Here is a 17,068-nt window from a genome sequence, read left to right as displayed (position 1 = left end):
AATAGGCTTCTTCTACCTTCTCTGAAATACTGTGGCCTTCAAAAACTCTCGCTCAGTTTAACGATGAATTCTGTACTGTTTTGGGTCTTACTCTAAGCATTCAGTGTGTGTATGTACCTTGTCACCCAACTAGATTTTGTAGCCTCTGAACATAGAGCAATGTGTTAGTCTGCTTGTATTCCCTATGGCTCCTGATAAATCTGAATTCAATAAATACTTGCTGATTAAAGCATACTACTCAAAGTTTTATTACTTGGATTTTGTATGTGTTGTATGTATTTCTATTTCAGTGTCCTCTGAGCTTCTTGCTCAGAGATCAGTAGGAAGGAGTAAGTATAATGAGTAGACTTTGGGAGCAATATTGTTAAGTAAAAAATGTCATTGTTGTACAGCTTCAAAAGTATTTTACTGAACTTGTAAATTTTCAGCTGTATTTAGGAAGAGGAGACATGGAGACCTGACTAGTCACACCGAGGAAGGGGTGATCTGGGAGCTTGATTTCTGATTTTGGGCTTCTGTAGAGGGCCATCTCACAGTGTGTTCGCTTAATGACGCTTGCCTGTAACCAGACTTGCGTTTATTTTAAATTCTTGCCTCTTAGCACAGGATAGCCTCAGTCGTTCAGGGTATGCCTCTCTAGTATAAGCAACAATGCTGTCATTTTCTCTAAAGTCACCTTCTTTATTAAAGAAACTCTTTAATAGTTCCGCATATTCTGTAGTTATGCATTTCTGTGAGTGCTTACCGACCCCAGCAGTGTTTAATAAATTATTGAACTTTGAAGAACCTTTGAGAAGCAAGGGCTTTATGCGACTGAGCAGCAGACATGAAAAAACACTATCCTCCAGAGTATCTAACAGACAGAAATAGAGGCTTGATCAGACAATATAAGCACCGAGTGAATGATGGTAATACCATGAAATATTTACAGCCGTAGAGCGTGCTAGGGTGGGGAGCAGAGAGTGTGGGTTTTTATCGTTTTGGGTTGAACCTGATGCCACACAACTCACCATTCTATGATCTTAAAAGCAAAACAGAAAGAAAAAGAGAGAGAGGAAGGAAGAAAGGAGAAGGGAAATAAAGAAGAAGAGTATTGATTTGGTGCTATTTTGTTGTTTGCAGGAGCTTTTCACAAAAGTAAGGCTCCTTTTGTAAAAAGCAACCTTACTAAGAGCCAAGTTTTTAATCAGTCCTTAAAAGAGACTAAAAAGTCATGGTTTCTTGCCACTACAAGTTTAGAGTTTTAATTTAATCGATATCTCATGATTTAACATGCCTTAAAAGCCCTCATTTTATTATCTGTAAAAACAGAGGCTTAAATAGCAAAAGCACCAAATAGCCTAATATGTTCTTACTTTCAAACACAATATGCCATTTATTTATTTTTTCATGCTGTGCCATTTTAAATTGGCTTGTGGTGAATTTATTTAATAATGATCCACAGAGAAAATTAATGTAATGGAAGAAGTGTCTGGATTACTTAGGAAAGATCTGGAAGATATTTATGTGAGTGGATACATTTAGAGAATTTCTAATATCTTCCAGGATAGAAAGGGCTAAAATGAACATGTCAGACCAATTTGTTTTGCCCTTCTACATGGAATTTTGTACGTAAATTATTCTTTGAGAAATAAACCTTTTTAGATTTAATGGTTTTACGTAGTGTTATTGAAAATATTTATTGTTATGATGAATAAAGTTTGACAAGAAATCATTTGATTTATTAAATTTAATTTTACCCATAATTTATATAAAAAACCCACAGGTTGCCTTTGGGAGGTATTTTAATGTCATGTTTTTGCTTTTGCTTTTTAGGGGTAGTAGAAAGAATAGAATCATGTATTAATAAGAAGCTCAGATTGACCATAGACATTGGCCTTTCAGGGGGATCATCTGGCTTTGTGCGCTTTGGTATTTGTCATCAACTCCCTGGATGTTTGATACGTGTTACGCTGAACTGGGTTATTCCCCTGATCCACGCTGACAATTTTGTGTCACTTGTAAAGTCAAGGTAATACAGTTGGAAAGGAAACTTTGGTGAGGCACTCCTTTGCATCTGTAATATTTTGTCTGTGGATTATAAGGGAACTTTGAAGGGAGTTTACTGTTTGTAATGTAGGAACCCATTGCATACAAAGAAGTTTATGGTCTAAGGACCCAGTATCAGTGAAATGTGATATGGCTCTGTTTGTGAAAGAATGTTATTGATTCCCAAATTGAAGCCATAGAAGAAAGATAATATTGGTATTTCTTGTTTGTTGCTAAAGTGAAGACTTGGAAAGAATTGGGATTTTAGAGTTCGAATGATGTGGATTTAAATCTTGCCTCTGCCACTTACTTGCTTGACTTCTGGCAAGTCACGGGCCTAAGACCACATTTTCTTATCTCTAAAAATGGGGCTAAATATAATTCTTAGTAAAAAAAAGTTTTTGAGCGTTCAGCACAATATTCAGCATATGGGAGATACTTGATAAATATTAGCTCTTTCCCTTCCTCTTCACTTAAACCACTTTATCTAGGAAGTGAAACATCGAAGTTCTTGATGGATGGAGTGAGGGAGGCGGTGAACCAGAGGGCCACTTGAGGCCCATGGACAATTATGTGAGATTGGTGAGAAGAGGGTGTGTGTGTGTGTGTTGTGATGGACAGGGAAAGGAAGAATGATGTGATGTTGGTGATTGGAGACATCATCTGAGCTTCTGCTGTCATTCTCTGCTGCTCAGGATTGGAGTAGAGAGCATAAGCAAAGCTGAGCATTTATTTCTTCCTATTGTCTTCTTGAACAGCACACTGTTTTCAAATGGAAAACGTTAGAGATGTTTGATCCCATATAGGGCAGTTCAGAGGATTCTCTGTTCTTAAATTCTGTCTCTGACCATAATACTCTGAGTGGGAACACATCGCTGATACTTTTAGCCAGACTGAGATCAATAACAGATTTCCAGGGGCTACCTGGGTATTCATTCAGCAGGTATTAACCGAAGCCTATTATGTGTGCAGTGCTGTACTGGACTGGGGATTTAGTGGTGACAAACAGACCAAACCCCTCCTTTCGTGGAGGTTAACATTCTGTCAAAGGTAGGAAATAAGTAAACAGTACTAAGGATGGTACCTACATAAGACCATGTCTAACAGTGCTGAGCAGTATGGTATGATGCTGAGTGAGGGGAGGGGCTGCTGTAGATCGAGTAGTCTAGGTGGCTTTCCATGTGAGATCCGAAGGGTAATGAGGCTGTTCACTCCAGCCACAGGGACATGGCTCTGGGGTGCTGATAAGCTTTGCATGTAGGAGGAACAGAGAAGGTCAGTGGCCAGAACTTAAAGGAGAAAGAGACAAAAGAGAGAAAGAATGAGGCCAGGTCACGTTAGGGCCTTCGGGCTGTGGTAAAGATTTGGGTTTTACCTCAATGAGATACCACCTCACACCAGTCAGAATGGCTAAAATTAACAAGTCAGGAAATGACAGATGTTGGCGGGGATGTGGAGAAAGGGGAACCCTCCTACACTGTTGGTGGGAATGCAAGCTGGTGCAGCCACTCTGGAAAACAGTATGGAGATTCCTCAAAAAGTTGAAAATAGAGCTACCATATGATCCAGTCATTGCACTACTGGGTATTTACCCCAAAGATACAAAAGTAGGGATCCGAAAGGGTACGTGCACCCCAATGTTTATAGCAGCAATGTCCACAATAGCCAAACTGTGGGAAGAGCCAAGATGTCCATCAACAGATGAATGGATAAAGAAGATGTGGTGTATATATATATACAATGGAATATTATGCAGCCATCAAAAGGAATGAGATCTTGCCATTTGCAACGACGTGGATGGAACTGGAGGGTATTATGCTGAGCGAAATAAGTCAAACAGAGAAAGACATGTATCATATGACCTCACTGATATGAGGAATTCTTAATCTCAGGAAACAAACTGAGGGTTGCTGGAGTGGGGGGTGGGGTGGGAGGGATGGGGTGACTGGGTGATGGACACTGGGGAGGGTATGTGCTCTGGTAAGCGCTGTGAATTGTGCAAGACTGTTGAATCTCAGATCTGTACCTCTGAAACAAATAATGCAATATATGTTAAGAAAGAAAAAAAAAAAGAATGTAGCAGGAGGGGAAGAATGAAGGGGGGGAAATCGGAGGGGTAGATGAACCATGAGAGACGATGGACTCTGAAAAACAAACTGAGGGTTCTAGAGGGGAGGAGGGTGGGAGGGTGGGTTAGCCTGGTGATGGGTATTGAGGAGGGCACGTTCTGCATGGAGCACTGGGTGTTATGCACAAACAATGAATCATGGAACACTATATCTAAAACTAATGATGTAATGTATGGGGATTAACATAACAATAAAAAAAAAAAAGATTTGGGTTTTATTCTAAGCCTGATGGGAACCCATGGGAGGGTCTTAAGATGGAGAGAGTGTGTGTGGAGTGCCTTCGTCCGATTTGCATTTTCCAAAGCTCACTCTGGCTGCTGTGTGGGGAATATTGGAGGGCCGGAGCACAATGAGGGGGAAACATCAGGAAGAGAGAGGCGCTCAGCGCTTGGCCCACGTAGTGATGACGGGGGTAGAGAGGAGGAGAGGGATTTCAGCTATATTTTAGAGGCGAAGCTGACAGGGTTTGAGAGAGTTTTGAAAGAACGGAGGAATCAAGCATAACTTGCACGTTTTTAGCATGATCCCCTGGATTGTGACCACATACCAGGACCAGAAGGCTGAGCGGGGAGCAGGTGCACATGTGAGATCAGGTGTTCTCCTTTGGACATTCACACACCTGGTGCCTTTTTGGCATCCGAGGAGCTGCCAGTGAGGTTGTGGGGTCGGCAGAATCTGGAGCTCAGGGCTGGAGATCTAACTCTGGGGAGTCATCAGCATGGAGCTAGCTGGTGGGTTTAAGCCTCGGAGCCCCTCTCTTGATGATTCGTTGCTGTTCCGTAGATTGTAATGTATATTTAGGCCCCAGCTTTCCTGAGCCAAAGTGTTACTCCTTCACCTTTCCTATTATTTCTGGGTTGCAGTGCCAGACTGTCTCCAAGCCCAACAAACGTGTTCCTTCCAGGCAAAAACAGAAGATGACACACTCCATGAGCCAGATTTTCCATGACAGACTTGTAAGGAACAAGATAATCTCATTGTTCCTCCTGCTACTTAAAATAAAGGTAATATTGATTTTATAGTAGCAGTTCAGGTCCTAAGGCATGATATTGATTAAGCGTCTGACGAGAATTTGCAGGGTAGCCTTCTAGACCTACAGCTACAGGGCATCCCCCCACTGGGTCCGGCCTCTGCGCTGACCCGCTCTGTTATAAGTGGTGTTTTGCTTAGGAATTCTTGACCCTGTTTCGTCTTGGCACTGTCCAGAAGCATTTATTTTACCGGATAGATGGCTCAATCCAGCCTATTACCTTAATCTGACCTTAAAGATGGAAACTCTTTTGTTCTTAGTTATATATGAAGACTGATTTTGATAGCAGTGGATTTCATGTTGAATCTTTAGCTGTGAAACTTCAAGTAAAAGGCTGTAATCTGACTCCCCCCCCCCCCCCCACAACGCCGCCCCCTCTCCGGTGCTACCTTGGAGCAAGGCACTTTAAGGATTTTTTTTTTTTTTAAACGGGAAGGTACCTCTTTTAAAGGTGCCATTATTAAGCCCATGGGACTCCTCAATTTTAATGTTGCATCAAGAAAAGTAATTTCCTTGTGGTTATTGTGGTATGAAGCATTCAACATACTCCATTTACAGGTTAGGTTTTATAACGTTTACACATCAGGTTCTGGGGATATTTTGAACAATTTAATAACAATCAAGGGATAAATTGTTTACTGGCCTAAAGTATATAAAGAATCCCCAGATATCATCCAAAAATAACAGTTTCATAGAAAAAGTTTTGACTTTATACTGTAATAAGACTCATACAGTTTCCCCCTGTGTCGAAATTCTGGCTGGATTGTTCACTGGGTTGATTTGAGGTTTAAGTGAGTTAATACAGGTTAAGGCCCTTAGTATGGTATACTAAATGCTCAACTGAAATTCGTTAGTATTAGCGGCTATGGTGATGATATGAGAGCTATTAACTCCTTTTCTGTCGGCCGCAATACCCAGCACAGGCCGAGGCACATAGTGTATTTAGATATGTTTCAGCCACTGATAGATGTTTCCAACATTTGGGAGTTCCTTCCACACTGGCAACATCACAGTGAATTTTATGTCTTTTCTAAAATGGTCTAAGTACATGACATCCTTTGATCCTTCACACGGTTGCTCTCACAAGGGGCTGCGTGAATTTTGACCATTTCCGTATCTGCCTGTCTTCTTTGTTAGCCGCCAGATAGAGCTCAGGTTTTAAATTCTTTGCAGTTAGAAGAGATAATAAATGTTAGCATTCCTAGTATGGTACTGGGCGCAGAATAGGTAAATGCCATTTGACTCAGCATCATGACTGCTGGGCATTTCTGCCTTTAGGGAGACAATGCTGGAAAGTGGGGTTGTGGCTCCCTTGGAGGTAGAAGGTGAAAGAGTTATTTGCTAAGTTAGTAGATGATGGAAGGGAATCTTAACGCTTTTTTTGAAATTTTCTGATTGTTGCACAAAGGGGCAATTCTGTGTCGTAGAACCTTGGTGGAATGGGTAGGCAGCTTTGTAAATGGAGAAATGGCCTCTGTTTGGCTCATGAGCAGAGTCATTTTGGGAGTGGTTTCTGAGTCATCTGAAATATGCATTTAATCTAGACTTGTGGCCTGCTGGTGAGGCTGCTGATTTTTTATGATCTCGAATGTCTTGTCCATGTCAAAACTTGCCTTGTTTCTCTGTTTACTTTGAACCAGGAAAATGGTCATGACCACATTTGGAATTCCTCCTCAAGTGTGCATTTGGTCACATCACCCCTGGCTACCACCAGTACATGACTGTTTATTTTGGATGTCCTTTTCTGATGTTCAGCTAATTTAACCCACAATGAAGTTAATCCTTGCTACTTTGGAAAAGTACAGATTTACTTATTAGCTGCTTTCAGAGACATTTGCATTTTCATGAAAGGGAGCATATAATTCCACCGACTTTTGGACCCATCTACCCGCATAGGCAGCGGATGCCTTTTTAGTCAGGATTAGGGAGAGCATTAAATCATAACTGTCCTGAGTTATCTGAAGTCCTCTTTAAGGTTAATAATGAACATGTATGTGACAAAACATGGGCAAGTATTCGCTTTGGTCCATTTATCTTGCCTCCTTGTAAATGAGAGAGACGATCAAGCTCTTTTGGAATTCAGGTTAATACCTCTTTCCTTGTACGTGTAGCATACTGACTAAACAGCATGGATGCCACATCCCCGCCACCTGGGCTTGAGTCCTGGCTCTGCCACTGACTCGCTGTGCAACCTGGGGCAGGTTACTTAAGTTCTCTGAACCTCAGTGTCATTACAGTAACTACCACTGAGAGTTAGGAGGACAAATGAATTAATTTATGTAAAGCATTTAGAGCCCATATAGTAAACAACTAACTAGTAACTAGTAACTAAACAACTAGTAACTGCTATACAGTGTTAGCTGTTGTTTTTTATTACCTATTGGTCATTGCACAACTCAAAAGGTGAAGGTGTAAGTCATCAATCAGGGCCATTTATCTGGGAGATACTCTAGGCATTGTGTCTAGCCCTGTGGGTTTATATTAGGTAGGACAGGTTACTGCAAAAAAAGAAAAATCGTATCAAAATACTATATAATGGCTTGGACATAGTAAAACTTTGTTTCTTGCTCATGTAACAGTAATAAGTATATGTTAAGCAGGTTGGTGAGATGGCTTCCTCCGTGCATTCATGTAGAGTTGCAGATGGAAGGAAGTTCTGTCATCTTCAGTGCATTGCTTGTAAGGTCACCTTAGGTTATTTTCATTCCAGCCCGCCAGAAGGGGAAAAGAGCATGCAGAAATGTGTTTAGGAGTTCTCTAGGGCCAGACCTGGAAGTGGCACTCATCACTCCAGCTCACATTCCAGTGGCCAGAACTCAGCAGCTACCAGTCTCGGCCACCGTCTTTTAGGGGTCTATACAAATGTATGAGCCCTGAAAAAAATGTCTTGACTCCAAATCCAAACAAAAAAATTGCAGAATTGAAGTGAATAAATGTTGAACTAAGTGTTTATGAAATGTAGTCTTATATTAGCTTCGTAAGTTGTTATATTTAGTATTGTTCTTGCATTTGAGATTAATTTGTAAATTAGGTTTTCCAGCTTCTCAAGAATTTCCAAGTACTCCCAGTGATTACTGAGAAATTACAGTCCATCATAAATGAGTTTCTTAAAGCCAAATAAATTCCAGTGCAAAATTATACAAATCCACTCAAATTTTTCTATTGCAAAGAAACTTTTTAATGTAAAATGTGGGTTCAATTTAATGTTTATTTTGATGTTGAGTGGGGCCTTCAGAAGTAGCGATGATCCTGGCTTATGAAAGTCTTTAAACAGTTCTGTTATTGAGTCTTAGTATATGCAGACACATTTTGGTTGCTTTGAAAAGGTGTGTGGTGGGAGTGACTAAACACATTTAGCATTTTGAGCTCAGGTGTCCACCCCCCACACCTTAGGGTCCTCTTTTTTCCCCCCTTCTCCTCTCTTAGTTTCTTAATGGATATTTGCTGCTGTGATATCTAAGAACATAAATTACCCTACATTTAATAAGCCAGATTGGCCAGATCTCTTTTCGCCTGTCCTCTCTTTTCGCCTGTCATGTTGGAAGGCTAGGGTTTGATTGATCTTCCTTTTGAGTCACCCCTGGCCTCTTGGACCATGGTTTCCTCTTCCTGAATTCTCTTATTCTCCTAAAGTGAGGCACTTCTGAACGGACATTTGGGAAATGTAATTTCTTTCAAAAACCTCTTTTTATGATGGATCTTGTTGGGGGTTATTTAATTATAATAGCTTTTGGTTCTTCTGTTTTTTGGTTAGTCCTGCCAACTGGAATTCGCTTACAGAAGCAAAATGTTCAGGATAGCTCTGAAGGGACTTTGATGTAGATTGGGGCTATGGTATAGCCTTTCTTGAAAAGGATAGGCAAAATAAGAAATAGGGCAGTGACTTCTGATCCAGCATTGCAGGGGTCCTTGAGAGTAGAGAGCGGGACCTCCAGAGTGGTCCTTTCCCACCCCAGTATGTGGTAACTGCATCCTTTCAGTTGCTCAGGCCAAAGATCGTAGACACATCCTTGACTCTACCTTTCTTATTCCACATCTCATCTATTAGCAAATTCTGTCCCCTCTATCTTCAAACTATGTTTAGAATCCAGCCACTTCTCATAGCCCCTGTTTGTACCATTCTTCAAGCTGCCAGCATCTCTGTCCTGGATCATTGCAGTTTCTACCTAACTAGCCTCTCCGTTCCTTTCCTGCTTCTTTCTACATGCAGCAACCAAAGTCAGCTTTAAGAAAAAAGATTCAGATTATGTCACCCCTCTGCTCAAATGTTCTTATGGCTCCTCAAATCATAGTTACCCTATAATTGAGCAATTCCACTCCTAGTTACCCAGGACAAATGAAAACATAAGCCCACAGAAACCTTATACATAAATGTTTATAACAGCATTACTCATAATATCCCCAAAGTTGAAACAATCCAAATGTTCATCTGATGATGAATGGATAATCGAATTGTGGTATATCCATTCAGTGGACTATTATTCAGCAATAAGGAGGATGAAGTAGTGATACATGCTACAACATGGATGAATTTCGAAAACGGTGTGCTAAGTGAAAGAGGCTAGTGACAAAAGGCTACTTATTATATGATTGCATATCCAGAATAAGCAAATCCATAGAGACAGAAAAAGATAAGCGGTTGCCAGGAGCTGGGGAGAGTGGGGTATGGAGTGACTCCTAATCGGTACAGGGTTTCTTTTTGGTGTAATGAAAATGTTTTGAAATTAAGTTGTGGGCATGATTGTATAACTCTGAATACACATTCTGAATCATGTACTTTAAAAAGGACAAATTGTATGTTATGTGAATTGTATCTCAATGAAGCTGCTATTAAAAAAATAACAAACAAACCCAACACCCTTCTGGCTTTCTATCTGATCTATCCTCTGACATCTCTGATTTCATCTCCTGTCATGTTCCTCCTTTCTCATCCACCCAAACTGGCCTGCATTCTGTTCCTCAAACAAGGCAAGTGCTTCCTGCCTCAGAGCCTTTGTACTTACTGTTCTCCCTTCTTAGAACCTTCCCCCGCACCGCACCCCAGATACATGCATGGCCGGTTCCCTCACCTCCTTTAGGTCGATTGAAACACTGGATTCTCAGGAGGGTTTCTCTGATTACCCCAAAATAGCACTCTCTATCTCACTGCCTTTTGGTGGCCTCTATTCCCTTTGCCTTTTCTTATTTTTCTCTGTGTCACACCATCATCTGCTATCTTACAGATTTTGGTTTTTTTTGGTCTGTCTTCCTCTATTAGAATGTAAACTCAGGAGGTGACTTTGCTTTTGTTCATTACTGTATCTGCAGCAATGTAGGCCAGATCTCTTTTCACCAAACCATTAGCAGGAGAAAGACATGGATTTCTGTGGCAGTGGTGCTGTTTGGGGAATTCACTGTATTTGTGTTGACGTTCACTATATCTGTCTGATGCAGCATTAGCAGTAAACAGCCTGGAAATGGTCACTATGGGAAAGGTAGTTTTGGTTCAAAGGGTGGAATGGAACTTCTCAAAGTTACTGTCAGATAACTCTTGCTACAGATTGGTAAGTTTTCCTATTTTTCTAACCATTTGCATTATGCTAATATATTATGTAAAGCATGCTAATTTTTATATAGACCTTGTGGATTTAAAGCCTTTAGTTTTATTTGGTCTTTTTTTAAAGAAAAAATTTATTCAGGTAATCTCTCTGCCCAACGTGGGGTTCGAACTCACGGCCCCGAGATCAAGAGTTGCCTGCTCTTCTGTCTGAGCCAGCCACGCACCCCTAGTTCTATTTAGTCTTAATTTACCACCTTCTGTTATCTTTTCCTACCTTGGATGCTCTGAAGGTTTAATTTTGAACAAGTTTTGCGCTGGAAGATAACTGGCCACAAAAATACAATTCTGGAAAGCAACTGATTAGTTTGGTCTTTGATTTGGTTTTAGAGGAGCTTATTTTGAGAAAGACCTATTCTTCCTTAGGGATGCAGAGTTGGGGAGAAAAGAAAATAATATATTTATGCTATAAAGAGCAAGTATTTAGTTGGGGGAGCCCTGAAAATTGCATTTCTTCTACCTGTCTCCTTTTCCTACGACTGAGCGTAGGTTAAAGATCCTGTCAGTTGCCCTCAGTCTGTGAGTTAAAATGTGTGAGTCACTAGGTGGCACTGAAGCATCACGGTGGAGCCAGCGAACGCTTTTTGGCATCTTGCTCCAGCCGACTGGATCTCTAGGTGTCAGGGAAATTGTTTTATTGGTAAAGGGCATAGTGTAATATATTCATCTCCACCCTAGGCAGCTATTTAATGCCCTGAAACATGCCCCTCTTGTGGCCATGGCCTGTTAACTGTGCTTATTTGGTGTAATAATTAGCAGAATTTCTCACTAACAGGGCTACTTACCAACACCTCACCTCTTCACTGTGCTTTGGTACGTGATAGATTGTACATTCTGTGGAAGAAGTTGGGAAGGTCAAAGCTCGACCTCTGTCCGACAGGGCTACTTTCTGCACATTTGTTCAGAATAGGTTTATATTAACTTGCTTTTGAGCTTCTTCAAACCAGAGCTGAATAGTGTAAACATATTTGAGCTTTTATGTAATGGCCCAGTGAAGGTTTGTAAACACAACACTGTTAATTTTCCAACTCTTAGAATGATACAAAAATAAATGAATGGTTGTCCAAATAATTGGAGGACACTTGCTCCTTGGCCTGTGTGCTGGGAGCGTGTCACAGAACAGCGGGCCCGCCGCAGCACCACATTTTAGGTTAAAATGGGAGGAGAAAATTACACGTGGAATTTTCATTTTTTCCATGGTTGTAAGTTAGGCCCCATTTAATTCTTTGTGGTTTTACAAGCCCGCTTAAGCTCCTAATATTTCTACGCCAACAATTTTAGCATTTACTTTAGAACATGGTCAGAGTTAACTGACAGAAGACCAACCAGGAGAAAATAGGTTTAAGCAGGAAATACTTTAGTTGAACCACTACCTTACCCTCTGTGACCTTAGGCAAATTGTTTACCTTCTTGGTGCTTTGATGCTCTCATTTCTTAAAATCCAGCGTATGATACACACCCTTTTGGAATGCGGTGCCAGGTAAAATGAAGTGAGAACTCTTCAGGATACCTTTGTTCATATTCAAAGCTCCAGATAAATGTCAGATGTTGTTATAATTACTTAAGAAAGTCAAAAGAATTTTTCTTTGTTGATTCCAAACTGAGTTGTGGAAATTTTAGTTAAAAGAATGGAGTAACATAGTCCTAGGGTCTCCCGAACTGCCACGTCCGTGAAGGTAATACCTATTCTTTCTGTGCTCTGTCCAGGCTTTGTTTACAGGTTTCAGCTCCATTCTTTTACCTATGTACAAGTAGTTTCACTTGGTTGGTCTGCCTTTATTTAAACCCACTTACATGTTTGGATTTAGTTGCAGGAGACAGAAACTAGTAAGATAGGAAAATAGATTCTTACAGAGTCATTGGGAGAAATGGGCTCAGGACCAAGCCTTTAGGGGTGGGCCTCTGAGGCAGGGCTACAGCCTGGCTTGCCAAGTGGGCCAGTAATCTGTCGCACCCAAGAAGGCTGGAATCAGGAAGCCTCTACTAGAACTGTTGATTTTTAAGAACTCGGCCCAGTAGCTGCAGTCGGGGCAACAGGAAGGTCCCTCCATTACAACCTATATTTGATAAGCTCAGAGCTGATAGCCAGATCCTTGGGAAGTCATTGCAGAATCTTCAGTGTTTCCATGATTCTGTTGCCTGCAGAAAACGTTTAAACAGCAAGAAGATGGTCTCCATTTTCTTCCTGCCTTCTGAATCTCACATGTGGCCATTTAATTGGCAGAACCTATTTCTCACCCCGAACCTTAACTGCAAAGGGGTCTGGGAAATGTAGTTTTAACTTTCCATCTTCTGCCACGTAGGGAGGCACAGTAATAGCAGATTGGAAAGATGCGAGTTCTAGTCCATCATATCTACCTCTTTCTCTCAGCCTGTTTAAAATCACATATCTATCCCCAAATCCGTATTTCATTTATAGCCAAGACAGAGCAACAAGCTTAGTAGGTCCTCAGTAGATGTGTCATTAATGACCTTGACTTCTTTACTTCCGTGTATGGCTCCACACTTTTTTTTTTTTTTTATTAAACAGTTTTGGTACTGTATTAAATTCCAGATCTATCTACTATCTACTAGCTCTTGATTCTTTTTCATTTCCGTTGCCATGTTGTTGTTTAGGGCTAGCTCATGTCTGCCCGGGCTTTCCAGTAGTCTCCTTATGTGGTCCCCTGGACTCTAGTCTTGGTTTCTTTTAATGCAAGCATATTATTAATAGATTAGTGTTTAAAAAACAAAACAAATTAAATAGCACACTTCCATTATGTTCCCATCCTTCTCAAAAGCCTTTTGTCAGTCCTCGTTACTACATTCAGGATAGAATCCAGATTCCTTAGCTTGACTTTTGGGATCTTAGCATTATTTTTCATTTTCCCTCCGTTGAGACCAATTTTTAGCCAAAAGGTCTAATCGCAGATGTCTGGGAGTGTCTTGTCCTTTACCATTTTTTTCAGCTCTGTTACCCTTACTACCTGCATTTAATTTTTGACTCTCTTCTTCCCATTTTTTCATGTCCTTGTTCATGTTGGTGCACTGTTATTCTCTGCATTTTTTACACTTCTATAGCACTGTTTACCCTGGCATTTTTTTTTTTCTATTACCTGTATTGTTAGTTTTCCTTTTATGATTATATATCCTCTTTTTCATGTAGACAGTATAAATATTTGTTATGGATTGACTGACTTGTTGATTCTTCATGGTTTAGACATTTACTTGCTTGGGAAAAAGGGGATGTTGAAGGGTTAGGGTGGGGGTTGAAGCAACACTCTAGCTGTGTGATTTTGTCCTTTTGATTTCTAGTGAAAGGACAAATTAACTATTTGCTTTGAGCAAGCTAATGCTATGTTTTGTGGATTTTAGTGTTTGAAAAGGGCCCTTGGCTGGAAAACCTTGGAGCTGAGCTTCTTATCCCTGTTTGCCAGGCTGGATGAGCTCCATGTCTATACCACCGCATTGCAGTTTGCTTAAGAGTGGGTTGTGAAATAGCAAAGGAATTTGTCTGTGGTTTCTTGCCAGAGAGGAGGAGGAAGAAAGGATTCTGAGTAAATCAGACATGCAAATTAGCAAGGCCCATGGGCCATAAGTAAATTACACAATAGGGTCCAAAGAAATTCAGTTTGTCTTCTTTCTGCTTTTGGTTTGTGCAGGGTGTGTGTGAGAAAGGCAGCTATTATAGATTTGCTTCAAGCTAAAATTCTCAACTTTTTGGCTTCAGAATTCTTTTATACTTACATTGCTAAAAATCATTGAGGACCCAAAGAGCTTTTGTTTTTATGGGCTGTATCTATTACTATTTACCATATTAGGAACTAAAATGAGGAATTAAAAAATATTTATTAACTCATTTAAAAATAACAAAAAACATCCACCACACGTTGACATAATTTTTTAATGAAAAATAACTCTCCAATACAAAAAAAATTAGCAAGAAGAGTGGCATTGTTTTTACTTTTTTGCAAATCTCTGTAATGCCTAGCTTAATAGAAGTTGGCTTCTCATACCTACTTTTGCATTCAGTTGTTGCACTGTGTTGGTTTGGTTGAAGTATATGAACCAAATCCAGCCTAACACAGATGCTAACGGAAAAGTCGAGTATTTTAATTGCTTCTTTAGCTATTAAATGGTGATGTTCTTCTTTGATATTACACCAAAATTCAACAAGTCATGCCTTCTTAAGGGTTAGTTGCAATGTAGAATCTTAAACCATGTCACTTATCATTTCCTTCTCTGTTATATTATTATCCGTTGATCTAGTTTGCACTTTGAGTGGATCTCCTACTCATGCCTGATTTTGTAATACCATGCTTTAGTCATTTGGATAATTATAGGCTCATTGAATTATGCAGATCTTCCAAATGTTGACATTTATTACACATTGTCAAAAATCACATTCATTAATATCATCATTGATCTTATCAGAAGAGTCTTTAAGAATTAGGTAACTGTCAAGTGCAAGGTGTCAAATACAGATTTTCCAAATTTTTAATTTTTGACTGAAAACTCAAATTTTTTCACTGGCAGCAAATATGATAAGCTGAAATGACAGGCTCACTTCATTAATTTTTGAGAAAATGTCTGCCATATACCAAAGTCTGATTAACCATATATATATATATATATATATATATTTTTTTTTTTTTTATAAAAATGGTGTTCTATGAAAAAAGTGGCTAGTTCAGTCTATAGCTTGAATAACCGCACAAGTGCTCTCCTTTGAGACAACCATTGTACTTGGATATTTATCAGAAGTGCTTTATACTTCCCATTTTGTCACACAGAATAGTAAAAAGACAGCTACTTAACATTTGAGATTTAATAAGATTAATAATGTTCACTGCTTCATCAGGGACATTGTTAAGCGAAACTAACTTTTTTTCTTTTTTCTCTCGCTGCTGGAATGCGTGGTGGTCAAGAACCCAGTGACTAGTACCCTTTGGTGCTATGGCTTGAGCTGTGTCAGATCACCTCCAGTTTTACCCACCGTTCTTTCAAACCAGAGTGCTAATGTCAACACAATGGAAAAAGCAAATAATAGGGTTATGATGAAAATAGTGTTGATATTTCAGACCCTTTGGTGAACCACGGCACTAGAGCGTTAAAAATTTGAAGAACAGGATAAGAGCTGTATTGGTTGTATCTTCAAGGCCAATTTCCCTTTCACGCCGGAGCTCTGCTTCAATGAGGCAATCCAGAGGAGGGAATTTCTCTATTTTGGGCTTGTCTTAGCCCAAGGTCTCATTCTTGGGCCTTGGGGTTTTTTAGTTAGGGCGCACAGGGAAATGCTCTACCAGCTTTTGGTGATCATTAATGTTTAGCAGATCATTCAGCTTGTGTTTTTGTTTTTCTTTTGTTGTTGTTGCTGCTGTTAGAAAAAAATGATATGTACTGTTGTAATGACTGAGAGCACCATAGGACCACCTGTTTGGGACATTAGTCAGGCAAGGCTTCTCTCAAAAGAACCTTTTTTGGGCCACGTGTGAAAATTATTTCAGTCAGTTGGCCTCATTGACAAGCTTTGGATCGTTTTATTGGTTAGTTTGCTTATTTGTTTATTTTTAAAATTATTTGGAAGGCCATTCTCCTTTCTGCTTCTTGACTCACTGTCAGGCTCTCAGATCTCCCGAACAGCATCATCCCTTCACTGGCGTGAGCGTAGCCTGGACTTGAGGCAGCAATTAACTGATCATGTAATAGAAGAATCCCAATTTTCCAGTTTCTTTTTTTCTTTTTGTAACTTCTTGGGTGGTTGGGGCATATTATTGAAACAATTATTACATTTACTCAAGAGTTTGTCTTTTCTATTAAAAAAAAAATTCCATCTGAGTGCCTCACGGTGAAGAGGAGGAGATTGTGTAACCAGAGCCTCCTCTTCACTGGGCTTTATTGTTAAAGAAGACTGATCCCTTTGTGTTTCAGCTTGGCATGCAGAAACGGTTTTAATTTAACAGTTCAGCTCCTTTAATAGATCAATTCTCTATTGTGTTTTGAATTTGGTGCATTCCCAGTTTAGTCTCGAAGCTATGGGCTTCATTGGAGGAATGGGGACGGGGGTGTCAGAGAGGCTTAGTCCTTTTGGGTATGATTTATAGTTTTATCCCAAGCCTCTTATTAATTAATGTTAGACAGGGAAGGTAATTAACATTTGTAAGCACCCGCTGTGTGTCAGACGCTCTACTAGGGGTTTTGTCCATCCTCATCTAATCCTCAAGGTGACTCTGATGCATGCTGGAACTGCATGCTTTTCTCCCCCTCCGTCATGCTACTATCAGCCAAGTCACCATTACTCTTGAC

The 17,068-nt window shown here is 40.1% G+C and overlaps 1 protein-coding gene across 2 annotated transcripts in view; it reads left to right on the top strand.

Annotated features, from left to right (window-relative positions):
* FTO (FTO alpha-ketoglutarate dependent dioxygenase) overlaps positions 1–17,068 on the top strand; it is a 368,954-nt gene that overhangs the window by 52,958 nt on the left and 298,928 nt on the right. Inside the window, exon 1 of one of the 2 annotated variants that reach the window (XM_036081686.2) lies at positions 5,060–5,161. The exons of the other annotated variant lie outside the window; for it this stretch is intronic. Within the exon in view, the coding sequence (XP_035937579.2) occupies positions 5,075–5,161 (87 nt within the window). The 5' untranslated portion in view covers positions 5,060–5,074. Of the gene's footprint in view, positions 1–5,059; positions 5,162–17,068 lie in introns of those variants that run through there. 2 annotated transcript variants of the gene reach the window in all.

This window comes from Halichoerus grypus, chromosome 15, assembly GCF_964656455.1.
Source record: "Halichoerus grypus chromosome 15, mHalGry1.hap1.1, whole genome shotgun sequence".
Classification (NCBI taxonomy): Eukaryota; Metazoa; Chordata; class Mammalia; order Carnivora; family Phocidae; genus Halichoerus; species Halichoerus grypus.
The sequence above is the reverse complement of the archived record's forward strand: the minus strand, read 5'-3'. Positions and strand labels throughout refer to the sequence as shown.